The sequence below is a fragment of the Colletotrichum godetiae genome (genome assembly GCF_030913485.1).
Source record: "Colletotrichum godetiae strain CBS 193.32 chromosome Unknown BDP55scaffold_14, whole genome shotgun sequence".
Lineage (NCBI taxonomy): Eukaryota > Fungi > Ascomycota > Sordariomycetes > Glomerellales > Glomerellaceae > Colletotrichum > Colletotrichum godetiae.
The window spans coordinates 509421-522067 of NW_026851262.1; the positions used below are offsets into that span (position 1 = coordinate 509421).

The window sequence follows — 12647 nt, forward strand, 5'->3', positions numbered from 1 at the left end:
ATCACGATCATCTTTTCCTTCCAATAGACCAGTCGATTGACGACAGGCAGTGCCAGATCCGAGAACCACCAAATGGGTCAAGGGGCCGCCAAGTGGACGCCTGCTCCCGGCTCTCGGCCTTCAATAATAATATCGAGACGCCTGCGGCCCTGCAACGGCATGGCGAGAATGGGGCCTTTGAATTTCCAACAAACGGGGGGAGGCCCGGGAGGGCCACCAGGAAAGAGGCCAGCAGCAGAAAAGAAAGAATGAGTTGATAAAAGAGAGGCCCGTGGCAGACTGTCAGTGGGCAGAGAGTTCGAGAGTTTGGACAAAACTGACTGCCTGGCGTCATACGGCAATCTCTGTCTGCACCACGCTCCTCAAATCGAATGAGGATTCCGGTGAATGAATGGGCCGGGAAAGCTGGGGAAACTCGAAAGCCAACGGGACTCACGGGAGAGCACCGGCAGCGCAAATTGGGAGCAATCAAAAAACGGCATGTCGTCCGCTCGTTGGATCTTTTGGGGCCCGTGGACGAGGGGAGATTGACGTGGTGACTACCCGGGTTTGTCCAGATTCAGGTCTAGCGTGGCACCACGCACCGCATCCGAGCAGGTCCAGCATCCAGGACGAAAGAGAAACTTGAAAAAGAGTCTACTGAGAGCCGCGTTGATGTTGCGTCTTGCCGTTTTGCACCTCGTGGGACACTCCACCGAGATTGGGGGAGCCGAAAATGCAGTGCAAGACCGAAAAGAGGGCGATAATGGGAGCAAACGGGCATGGTCGCCAAGCCGCCTTCAAGGAGAGTGGGAGAGGGAATCCTCAGTTCCCGTTCCCACTGCTACCGATGGCCGGGGGGAGGCCAGCAAGCCGCGGCAGGTGAATGCCCGTCAGGGTAAGGCCTGGATGGCATGCTTCGAGCCTTTCCCGTTGCTGGACTGGACAAACGTGGGCGTTTCCATGCCCCGTCCTGGCTGGCTTGGCATCTCTTGACTCTGTCATGCCCCGAGATGGAGTTGAGATTGGTGAGCAGTTGAGGTATTCAGAGACTACCAGGTTGTCTGCAAAAGAGAGAGACAGAAGGAAGGTGAGGTGAGTACGGAGTACGTACTGTGAAGTACTTACTGATACGTACCTAGCTTAGGTAAGGTACGTACAGAGAAACGGCTGTGATGACGGATGCAAAGTACGTACTGCCTGTCCAATGGCATTCTGGCTGAAACGCGCTAGGCAAGTTAGCCCCTGCAGCAACCGACGTTGCCCCTGAGCCACCATGACCAAAAACCGTCAAGTGCCCACCAGCTGACGATACAACCGCAGCTCATCTATTGGGAGACCAAAAGGTCGACTATTTCCGTTCTAGCGAATGGAATGTCCACCACTCACTCATTCACTCCTGTCGCTCACTCACACAGCACCATGAGCACCTGCTTGCGGTGTGCCTTCTCAGCTAATCAGCTGCAGACTGCAGTGCTGAGGTGAGGCTTGACGCCTGTAATTGTGCCTTCCAGGGGGTCATAGTGGGCATGGGGGGGGGGGGGGGGGGGCCTGCTCTCAGGTAGAGTGAGTGTGTCCTTTTTGAGAACATCTCTCGATATATCCCCCTTGTGCATGTCCGCATATCCAATGAACCCCATCCGCCTGCATCGGTCACATTCTAGTACACATGGTAAGCCGTTTATTGTAATCTATATCTGTTTCTGTATGGAAAGACGAGAGGCATTTGAGAGAAACTGGAAAGACGAGAACGGCACACTGGCCGGATTTGCTCGAATCCTTCTCATTCGCTTCGAAGCACCACTCTCACCACCCCATGTACGGATACACCAGGCCCGCGGTCCACCGTCGCGCCGGGACGGCATCATCGGGAGGAGGAAGCAAAGGTCTCGACCCGAGTTGGGTTGGGCTCCAATGCCACGCAGCAGACTCGAATGGCCCATCTGGTGTCATCCACTTTTCACTCTCTCATAGACTTCATCGTGATCAAAGCGGGAGTCGCATAGAGAAGGAAAGTCCACACAACTTGGGCAATGACATCAACCAAGATCTTCTTACTTTGTGTAGACATGCGCCAACAAGAGGTAAGCTCAATCTTTCCAACATCAAAGGTCTTCGTTTCTGTCATTGAAATCCCCTCTCCGTGACTCCTGTCCCCTCCCCTATTTTCGCCGGCCCCATCTCCTTCCCATACCCGACCGCGATCCTCGCCCATTCCACTATGCGCGACACAAGACGATGTCTGATCTCTGTGGAACGCCTCAAGGAGCCCAGGCGAGAGGAGTAAGAATGCTCAATGAGGGGCTACCGGACGCGCGCCCGACTACCGAGTAAGGCAGGCCTTCGCCGCATCAGCTCCAAAAGAATTGAAATAACAATTCGCTTTTCCCTTCCATCCCCACCCAAGCACCTCCTGGTTCTGACGAGGACGCGTGGGTGCGTATCGTAGAGAATGGCTGAGCAAGGGCCCTAGGGGGGCGTTGTTAAACTCATCAATCTCGAATCTACGATTCCCCTCCTCTCTGTAAGAAAATCTCATCAACCTCCAACGTCTCTGCCGGCCCATCCATCCCTCATTCACTCAAGGAACGTGCCTGTGTACTTGTCATTCCCCATCTACCGCAGTAGGTTGCTCCGAATCGTCCGTACTCGCGGGCGCTTGTTCCCGGGGACACCCAAACTCGTACTTGTCAGTGCCAACAGTTGTCACCAAACATCCGAGCACTTGCAAAGCAAAGAAGACAAGACAAGACAAGCCAGCCCTTCCTTCCGGCAACGATGAACCGGTCTGAAGTTTTGCTGAACATTCAATCCGATGAACGACCCTCCCGCCCTCTCATCTCGTCTTTCTTGCCCCTCCCAATCATCATGCCCAAACCCCCGCACAGAAACTTCGGTTCTCGTATTTACCTACCTTACCGCATAAATCATCTCAAGTCTTGTCGTGTGCATGCTCCCTTCCTATGGCCTACCCCGTTCAACGCTTTTCTCCCGCTCGGCATATAGTCTAAAAAAAACCTTGAATCTGGCTTTGGCCTTTCTTCCTTGGCTCGGCGTGGAGATCCGGGCGATGCTGTGCGAAAAATGCAAGACATTGGCTGTGCGCCTGACTAAGCATACCAGTGACATGCAACCGAAGATGCCGACGATAAAATAAATAAATAAAAGCTACGGAGTACAAGACAGCTTTTTCTCCTCCCAACGGTCGACGTCTCGGCCGGCGCTATCGCATCGTTGATGGTCTTTCCACATCCAAGGAACTCATAATCGCAAAGCGCCAAAAGAGTGTGATGATTTCCCGTCCCAGGCGGCTGCGCAAAAATAGTTCCCATCACGAATCGCATCCACGTTGAGCTAATCTATCCAAATGAGCCTCTCTCAAGCGCTGCACCTTTTTACCATGGTAATCACGAAGCACACAGGCAGACACACAAACACCAAAGACAGGACCACCCTTTCTAAAAAGATGTGGTGTGGAAAGGGATCACCCGGCACGCTGCATGACATCGAATCGGAGACTCTCCTTTTTTCCTCCTCTTCCAGAGGTACTCCGTACCTCGCTATTGCCTTAGTCATCAAACGTCAACTCTGCAGCGGAACGGGCGAATGCACATCATCATTCAGAAGGGGCCTCTTCCCAGCATGAACCCCCCCCCCAATCAATCAAGTCAGTCAATCGCCCTCCTCTGCATCGCCACACACCCCAGCTGTCAAGACACGAAGTCCAAATTGTGATTCGCGCGCGCGCCCAGCACTCTGTCCATCCACTCACTTTTGTGTCGGTGAGCCAAAAGACGACAACCTGGGGGCATGTGATCTTCGCGCCGACCGAAAAACCTCCCATCGGCACTGCGTAAGCGCCCGAGATATGGACTTTGAATCACATCGACGAACCGATTCACCAAGCCACTATGATTACAACGGTGCTACTCCGGACACACACTCTCTCTCTCGAAAGTCTCACTCTGAACACTCCGTACACTCACTCTTCGGATCCGATTCGTCCAGCAGGAACAACGTGACAAGAATGTCACTCACCGTCGAACGCTACTAACCACAAAAAGGTATCCACGGATTGCCCTTGACCTTGGCCTTTCCTTGCCGCTCTTCATTAAACTCAAAAAAGAAGATCATGTCTCTCTCTTTCCTCGTCACCTCATCACCCTTCGTCATCTCGTGACCGTCATTAGCCAGCGCGCGCCTGCGGGATTCCACACTCGGCTCTTTTTCGACTCATACCCCGTTGCTCCTATTGGTTTACGCAAGGTTTTTGTCACTATCATTCAGCCTTATAATTAAATATGCCTTTTTTTTTTCTGGTCCATGGCCCATGGCGAAACAGTTGTTCTGCGAAATGTCACCACAACGTAGGATCCATCACTGACGTCTGTTTTGGCTGTCTGCCTGATAGACGTCTTTACTCTTTAATGCACCCTTGGCTGATTAAGTGAATTCAAGTTTTCAATCGAGTCACACTCTCAAATCGAGGGTGTTAACATGGTCACTGTAAATGGGCGATTTCATGAACATTTTAGGTAGGCGAGCAATCTCAATGGTATTCTCCCGTTCCACTACACTACGTGACTGTAATAGCAATATTCTCCTCAAGCACCAAAACAACACGTCGCTGCCTCTATGATGCGCTTCGCTTTTTCTTGCGGCCAAGTGTATGTAGGTATTCGTACGAATGCCGTTCGGGAACCTCCTCAAATCCATCGCCAAGCTGATCTCTGGATTTCCCATCTACACAATAGTTCCACTTCACGCCTGGGGTAAATGACTATTCCTCCTTTCCTCCGAGCCATGGACCATTGTCCAGGGCCCCTTCCCAATACCGTTCACCACGTCAAGAGTGTGGTTTTTTTTTTCTCTTCTGATTCTCTTCCCCTTTGCGCTTTTTTTTCTCTTTCAATATATCGCCCGTGTGGGCCAGACGGCCGATGTCGTACTTGAACGGCCCCATCGTGATCTTTCCTAATTCATCCTTGTCCTCCGGGCCCCTCATTGCCCCCAGAACGAAGGAGACGAGCACAGCAGTTTCTAAACACTGGCAAAGGCATCTGGTGGTAATTGAGACTACGCGAGGCTTAGTATTGGTTTTCGAATGTTCCAGGTTTCGGGGTTTCTTACCTTTTTCTCGTGGAAGACTGCCAAGGCTCTGGTAAAGTCCCACGCGACATCGGACAGGCACATTTCTGAGTAGGCGGGTGTCATGGTCGTTTGCTTCGATAGCTCGACGATCATGGCTTGTCGTTGTTCTTGTTCCTGAGCAGATGGGGCCGGTGCTTGGGCTTCGGCGACAAAGACGTTCGGGAGGGTGTTGAAGGCTCTGAGGGAGAACATGTCGCTGACGACGCGGATTGGATTGGTATTGGGGCGTCCGGGTCCCAGAACGAATGTGCGGGAGAAGCTTCTCAGTCCCGTCTTGCCAGCTTTGTCGCACTCTTCGAATTGACCATGTACTGAGATGATCATGCCGTCTACGCCGCTTTGGGTTTGACCAGAAGGGTCGGCAAGGCCAGGCAGGAGATGGCAGTCCATAATGTACTTGCTGATATCCGCCTTGATGTCCGGGTGCTGTGTCTTCGGGAGGTCGTTCCACAGGTTCCAGATTGCCTCTCTGCCCGTGATCAGCCTGGCAGCTCGAGCGGCCGGGGTCGTAATCTTCATCAGATTCCGAGATTGCTTGATGTATGATGACCAGGGCATCGGCTGCGGTTGGCTCTCGTCTCTAATAGCACGTGTGTCAACGGCGAGAGAGAACTGGCTGTTGTCGTCGTAGTACTTGGCGAGGAGAGCAGTGCGGTCGGTATCGAAGCCAAGGAAGAATTCCAACAGGAATGCTTCACCAATGCCGTTGGCGTCCCTGAAATCGGGCCCGCGTTGAGGGATCGGTTTGGGACGGCCAGCTGCCTTGAGTTCCGCAATTCGTTCCGGTGTCAATTGCTCACCATTCAGAACTTGCAACTTAGGGAAGAAGTGGATGAGCTCGAGGACGACTTTGGGATCCGCGATCGGGATGGGGTTTCCTGTCAGATACAGAGTCTCGAGCTTCTTGAGCTTCGATCTCCATCTTGCCAGGCCCGCGATGTTGTCGATCTGGTTCCCGCTAAGATCAAGATTTTTGAGATCAGGGAAGGTATCCGCCATCTCTTCGACTTGTGCGACTGTGTCAATGTTGTTGTTGGCTAGACTGATGCTGTGGATTGCATCAATCTTTGCCTGTGGTGTTTTGAACAGTTCGTCGCAGATTCTCATCATGACCTTGAAAAGCTTCTCCGCTCTATCCTTGGATTCCAACATTCCCATCTGGATCAAGCCTTCATCTTGGTTCAGAGCGTCAAGACGTAGAAGCTTGTTCTCCATATCATAACGGAGTGACATGATGCCTTGAAGTTTTTGTTTTGTCTCTTGTGCGGCAGCAGATGCCTCATTTGCCTTGGCCATGGATCCGTCACTATCGGTGATCTCCAGCTGAGTACCGGCAAAAGTGAAAGTGTTGACCTTCAAGATTTCTTCCGCATCTTCCTTGCTTGCTGCAACACTGACCAAATCCCCCTTCAGACTTGACTATTGAATGTTAGCGATTTTCGTAGTTTTAGACTTCACCCCAACTAGGAGGGGGCATAAGCAGCCGGTATGAGCTATTTGTTTCTCGTTTCGCGGAGTAACTGGCGTTTCAACGAGGCTGAATCATTCGGCGTCCCTATGTAGTTCCCCCAAGCCTCACAGCAACGCAACATACCTTCTTGATGTGCACCGTTTTATTGCGACCGGACAGAGTCGTGGCTTTCCGCTCCAGAAACATGATCAGATCCCGCAGTCCACCGTCGTTGTTGCTCGCTGCTTTGCTCTCCTTCAAACCCTTGACACTCAGCCAGACGAGACCAGGTCCCTGTCCTTTCCTTCTCGAGACCAGGTCATTTCCATCGCCAGTATCCAAGTGTCGAGCAATCGCCTGGTGCACTTTCGAGCCTGGCTTGGTGGGGGGACCGTTGGATCTCGCCGGTCGCTGAGGTCTCGAATTGTTGGAATCGTCTGACGCTCCTCTGTTGTTTGGACGGCGTGTGCCGCTTCCTCCGGCGCCGCTCCCCATATCGAGATCTCCATCTCTGTCGGTTTGGGTTCTGCCACCTTTGCGCTTCTGGATTCCACCGCCGCGCGAGGTTTTGGCACCCAATGTGGAGTTGCGGCCCTCGCGCGCTGGCTGTGATGGAGTACCGCGAGGAGCTCTTGGAGGCGCCATGTCTGTAGTGGTGCAACAGATAAGGCGTGGCTAGAGGTGATTGTCGGTAGAAAACGTTCGTGGGTATAGAGTATTCGTAGGTAGTTTTCGCTTGCTGTTCCGCAGACGGATGCGCGTTGAGCGGGTGCGAGATGACAACGTGTTTCCGAAGAAGTCAAATAAGAACTGTCGGATCCTCAAGGGTTTCAGCGGATTGGTGTAAAGTAAAAGACCGTTGTTCGCGGTGTCGCGGACAGCTTCAGAGGACAAAGGCCGGATGGGCCAAGGCGCAGACTCGTCGACCGCTGCAAACAGAATATATAAAATCGGGATCGCTTTGAGCTCTCGACAAAGAAGAATGTAGAAGAGCCGTCGATTCGGATCTCTGCAAAGAATGCGCAGTTTTAGGGGTGTTGTCGCAGGTAATGTGTGAGTGATGAGGTGAAGGAGAAAGCAGTGAAGAAATTCGTCGCGAAAAGCAGTGACGTTTGGGTCAGCCCCACTACAGACCTCCTCCAGCAGGCACACAGGCAGGAACGTTCCGAGCGCATGCGACCTCTCTCAAATAGGACTAGCCGGCTTCCCTCTTCGCCAGCCACGCGCCTCACTTCATTTGCTCGGTATCCTTACATAATCATTGGAAGGCAGGCACGCAGGATGTCAATGGAAGGCAGTCATTGAATGTTGATTTCTTTCCTATGGCTGCCTATTCAGTCTGCCTCATGTCACGGCTTGGCTTTGCACAGGAACAGTCATCAATATATTGAAAAGATACACTGAAAATTGGAAAGCAGACGAATGTATCCGTACCTACCTGGTTTCCCTTGTTTGATCACCCACGTGTCAACTACCTACCACCAATGGTTGGCCCAGCAGTATCGCGAATGAGTGAGGGAGAGACTTTTCATGGCTCTACGACAAACATAGAGATGAAGGATTACAGGAATATAACGCCTGACGCCCAAGTATCGCTTTGTTGGAGATTCACCTTGTCGGGAATACAAAGCATTGTGGTTTGGTCTCAGGGTAGGGCGGGCACCTTAGTAAGTACTTTGTCCTAAAAACCCCGCCTGAGACCCTGAGGGCTTGAGCTTGAGCTTGAGCTCTCAACTCTATTTTAAATTACATAAGCGAAACGGTCATGTGACTCAGATACGCTTTCGCGCGACGACGCGTCTGTCGTGGAAAGTGATGTACTGGGCGTAAAGAGGTCGCCACCGCGCCTTGAATCACTGCCTCGACTACTTCACGGAAATCCTTGCTCAAGTCCTAAGTATCGTGAGACCGCCGTTTTCACAAACAGGCCACACTATGATCGCATTCCGAAGGTGAATCAGCGACTAATCCTCCGAGTGAAACCAATCACTCTCAGCGAAATGGATTCCGACGAATACGATGACGATCTCGCAGACGAGGATTTGGTCGAGGCACTCAGCCAAAGCCAAGCCTTACCTACGAGCTCGAGCATCAATTTCCTAAATGGCAGAACGACTTCTGTCGCGCAGGCTCTGGCACCATCTTATAGTCGGGCCAACGCTGGACGTCAAGTCCAACCACATGGTCTTAATGTAGGACCAAGAGTAAGCCCATTTGCATGTTGAATGTAACAAAATGAGCATGTGCTAAAGAGCATTAGAACACGGCAAAGACAGTGGTTCAGTCTGTAGGGACCGAGCTGGATGATTTGCCTTCAGACGCATTCTCCTCTTCACCGGAGCCTGTTGCACCAACCGTCAGAAACGGACTAACACGAACTGGATCGTCGTCAAACTTTCGCCAGACTACGTTACTAGGTGGCAGAGTGTCAGATAACGCCTCTACTCAGCCGCAACAGCCAGGATTTGGTCGTGTCTACCGAGGAGACAAGCCAGTGGAGGCGCTTTCTCAACACGCCATAGATCGCGAAGCCATGAAGACATGGATATATCCCACCAACCTGGGAGCCACGAGAGATTACCAGTTCAGCATCGTCAAAAACGGTCTGTTCAATAACACACTCGTCGCGCTACCTACAGGTCTCGGCAAAACATTCATTGCTGCGACCGTGATGCTCAATTACTACCGCTGGACAAAAGACGCGAAAATCGTGTTCGTTGCGCCTACCAAACCCCTTGTAGCTCAACAAGTTGACGCTTGCTTCAACATTGTGGGCATACCCCGGTCAGAAACCACTCTTCTCACTGGCGACACAGCGCCCACTCTCAGAGTAGACGAATGGGCGTCAAAACGGGTGTTCTTCATGACGCCGCAAACTCTTCAAAACGACATCTCACATGGTTATGCTGATCCAAAATCCATTGTACTTCTGGTGATTGATGAAGCCCATCGAGCAACGGGCGAGTACGCGTACGCAAAAGTGGTGAAGAGGATACGCCAATACAACCCCTATTTCCGCCTACTAGCCTTGACAGCAACACCAGGGTCGAAGGTCGAGACTGTGCAAGAGATTATCGACAATCTCGGAATATCCCACATCGAAATTCGCACAGAGGATTCGATCGATATTCGGCAATATGTCCATTCAAGGAATGTCGAGCAAGTAGTACTCGACCCTTCGGATGAGATGTGCGAAATCAAAGAGCTGTTCACAAAGGCTTTAAAACCTTTGATGGACAAGCTCACCCAGCAAAATATCTACTATGGAAGAGATCCAATGGCGATTACGACATATGGCCTGGTGAAGCAGCAACAAGATTGGTTCGCCAACGTCGGAAGAAGAGCCAACCCTGGGGTCCAATTCATGATGAGGGCTATCTTTAGCATACTGCAAAGCTTGGCCCACGCGATCAAACTACTCAATTTCCATGGCATCAGGCCCTTTTACGAGAATCTCAAAGAATTTCGAAGCGAGATTGAGGGCAAGGGAGAGAAGGGCTCCAAGTACAAGAAGCAAATTGTTAACGACTCAAGCTTCCAGGAGATGATGACCAGGGTGGAAAAGTGGCTTCGCCTGGACGGCTTCGTCGGTCATCCAAAGCTCGCCGCTCTCCAGGACACCGTTCTGAACCATTTCATGGATGCCGGTGCAAACTCTACTCGAATCATAGTGTTCAGCGAGTACAGAGACAGTGCCGAAGATATTGTCAAGGTACTGAATGTCCACAAACCGCTGATCAAGGCCACTGTCTTCGTTGGACAAGCAGACTCGAAGCGATCCGCAGGAATGAAGCAGTCCGAGCAAATTGCGACGATACAAAAGTTCAAGGATGGCGACTACAACGTTCTGGTCGCAACGTCCATCGGAGAAGAGGGATTGGACATTGGCCAGGTCGATTTGATCGTTTGCTATGACGCCTCGTCCTCACCTATTCGAATGTTGCAGCGAATGGGTAGAACAGGTCGAAAGAGGGCCGGAAACATTGTGCTCCTGCTCATGAGAGGCAAGGAAGAGGATGCTTTCGCCAGGTCGAAAGACAACTATGCGGAAATGCAAAAGTTAATCTGCGAAGGGAGCAAGTTCAACTTCCGTCATGACCTCTCAACTCGCATCGTACCTAGAGATATCCGACCAGAGGTGGACATGCAGCACATCGAGATACCCATCGAGAATACGCAGAACCCGTCGCTCCCAGAGCCCAAGAAGGGAAGGGCGAGGAAGAAACTGCCGCCCAAGAAGTTCCATATGCCAGACGGCGTCGAGATGGGATTTGTCAAGGCGTCCGCCATCGGCGAACCCGGTGCGGCGCCCAAAAGAGGCCGCCCTAAAAAGCAAGAGCAAAAGCGAGAGCCGACGGAGGCCGACTTCATCGCCGACGTGCCCTCGCTCGACTCAGTCGTGCTCACAGAAGCGCAACTGGCCGAGCTGGACAAGGTGTACCGGTCGTTGCCTGCCAGTCGGACCAAGATTGAAGAGACAGAGATGCCGGACCTGACATCGTACCCCTTGCTTCAGCGCCGGCTTCGACCGGTCAGCAAGGTTCAGCACAGCCAGCGTACGAAGAGGTACGTCAAGCTGTGTCAGAAGTTTGCCAAGAACCAAGATGAGAGAACCCGATGGGTGCGCCGTTTCGGGGAGGAAGACACGAGCCGGTACGAGGAGATTCCCGTGCCGTCGTTTGCGAGCGATACAGAAGATGGAGGAGCAGGCGCCTCGTGTCTTGGGGCTCCGGGGCAAATTTCAGTGTCGTCCGACGAAGACGAGCCCATCGAAGAATCACGCCCAAAGAAACGCCGATCAACCGGCACGACGAGACGCGCGGCATTCACATCCGCTTCAGCCCTAGTCGACGACGGACTAAACGAGATGGACGAGACAATGGATGAGGAATCGCCTCCCCGCCGCGCGCCAAAGAAAGCCGCAGGAAGGGGACGAGGCAAGAAGGCTTCCAAGCGGGTCGCGCGCGGCATCAACAGCGACGAACTGGGCGATGCCTGTGACAGGGACAGCGACGCGATGGACACGGACGGCTCAGACAGCGGAGGTGACTTGCTGGACTTTGTCGTCTCGGACGATCACCCCGTCTCCAGCATCCAGCCGACGTCGTCGACGCTCGCGACGAGTCCCATTGTGGTATCTACCGCGCCCGCGAGGCCCAAGGGGACCGCGATGCCGTTTTACGTGCCGACTGAGTTTCCAGGGACGCAGGAGTCTGTGGATTCGCTGCCGGATCTCGATGGCGTACTAATGAGCAGTAAGGGAAAGAAGATATTAGGTGTCGTGGATACGGGAGATGATGGGTCTGATGTGGACGCTACTCCGCGAGCGCAGGGTGGCAATAGACGACTGCAGAGGAGGCGGCCGGTGTTTGATAGTGAGAGCGATGAGTGATTCGACCTTTGGGTCACTCGGGAGGGTTGCGTTGATTGCATTCGGAGTACGGTCATAACGTACAAGGACGGCAATGGGACATCACTGAGGAACCTCAGGCAGGCAAGCACAAGGGACGGATGAAGTAATGATTCAATGAAGATGATATATTTCCCTCGCTCTGACCTACCTCAATCCTCCCCAAACCATAATCCCACCTCTCGACACCGCTCATATTTTCAACCCTGCAACCCAAACCCCCTAACGAACAACGCTCGCGTACTTTTCTGGTGATAGCAAAGTCAGTAACTTCGTCCACCGACTCGAAAAGCGATCAAAGTAAGAAAGCAAATTGGACCAGCAGTGTCAGAAACCCGATTTAAAAGCACAACGTTCCCACCCCACCCCCCGCGGCCCCCTACCCCCCCGACAAGAACCCGAGGACAGCACATGACGATGCAATCTTCCCCAAGCCCCAATAACGCCGGAGTTCTAAGATAAAAGGTCTCACGAGAGGCAAAGCCTAGGAGCCAAAGAAGAAGGTCCCAGAGGGGAAAAAAAAAATTCAAAGTCGAGAAGAGATGTCAAGAAAGAAAAAGAATTGTGGAAAAAAAAAAAATCACGACATCTTTCCTCACCAAACTCAACTCCACGCTGCACCACATTCCCCCTTTCCTACAACACCGACAGTACTTA

General features: G+C 52.4%; 2 protein-coding genes across 2 annotated transcripts; one reads left to right on the top strand and one right to left on the bottom strand.

Annotated features, from left to right (window-relative positions):
* Window positions 1-5019: 5019 nt before the first annotated feature.
* Window positions 5020-7225, bottom strand: BDP55DRAFT_549193 (TAP domain-containing protein; the record flags this gene model as incomplete). Its single annotated transcript, XM_060568910.1, has 3 exons — window positions 5020-5055; window positions 5110-6549; window positions 6725-7225. The coding sequence occupies 3 exons, from the start codon at window positions 7223-7225 to the stop codon at window positions 5020-5022; spliced, it is 1977 nt and encodes a 658-aa protein (XP_060431435.1).
* Window positions 7226-8408: 1183 nt separating this feature from the next.
* Window positions 8409-12107, top strand: BDP55DRAFT_659327 (uncharacterized protein). The gene is made up of 2 exons (XM_060574539.1): window positions 8409-8784; window positions 8841-12107. Exons 1-2 carry the CDS (start codon window positions 8581-8583, stop codon window positions 11970-11972), a joined length of 3336 nt encoding a protein of 1111 aa, XP_060431436.1. The 5' UTR covers window positions 8409-8580; the 3' UTR covers window positions 11973-12107.
* Window positions 12108-12647: the final 540 nt, after the last annotated feature.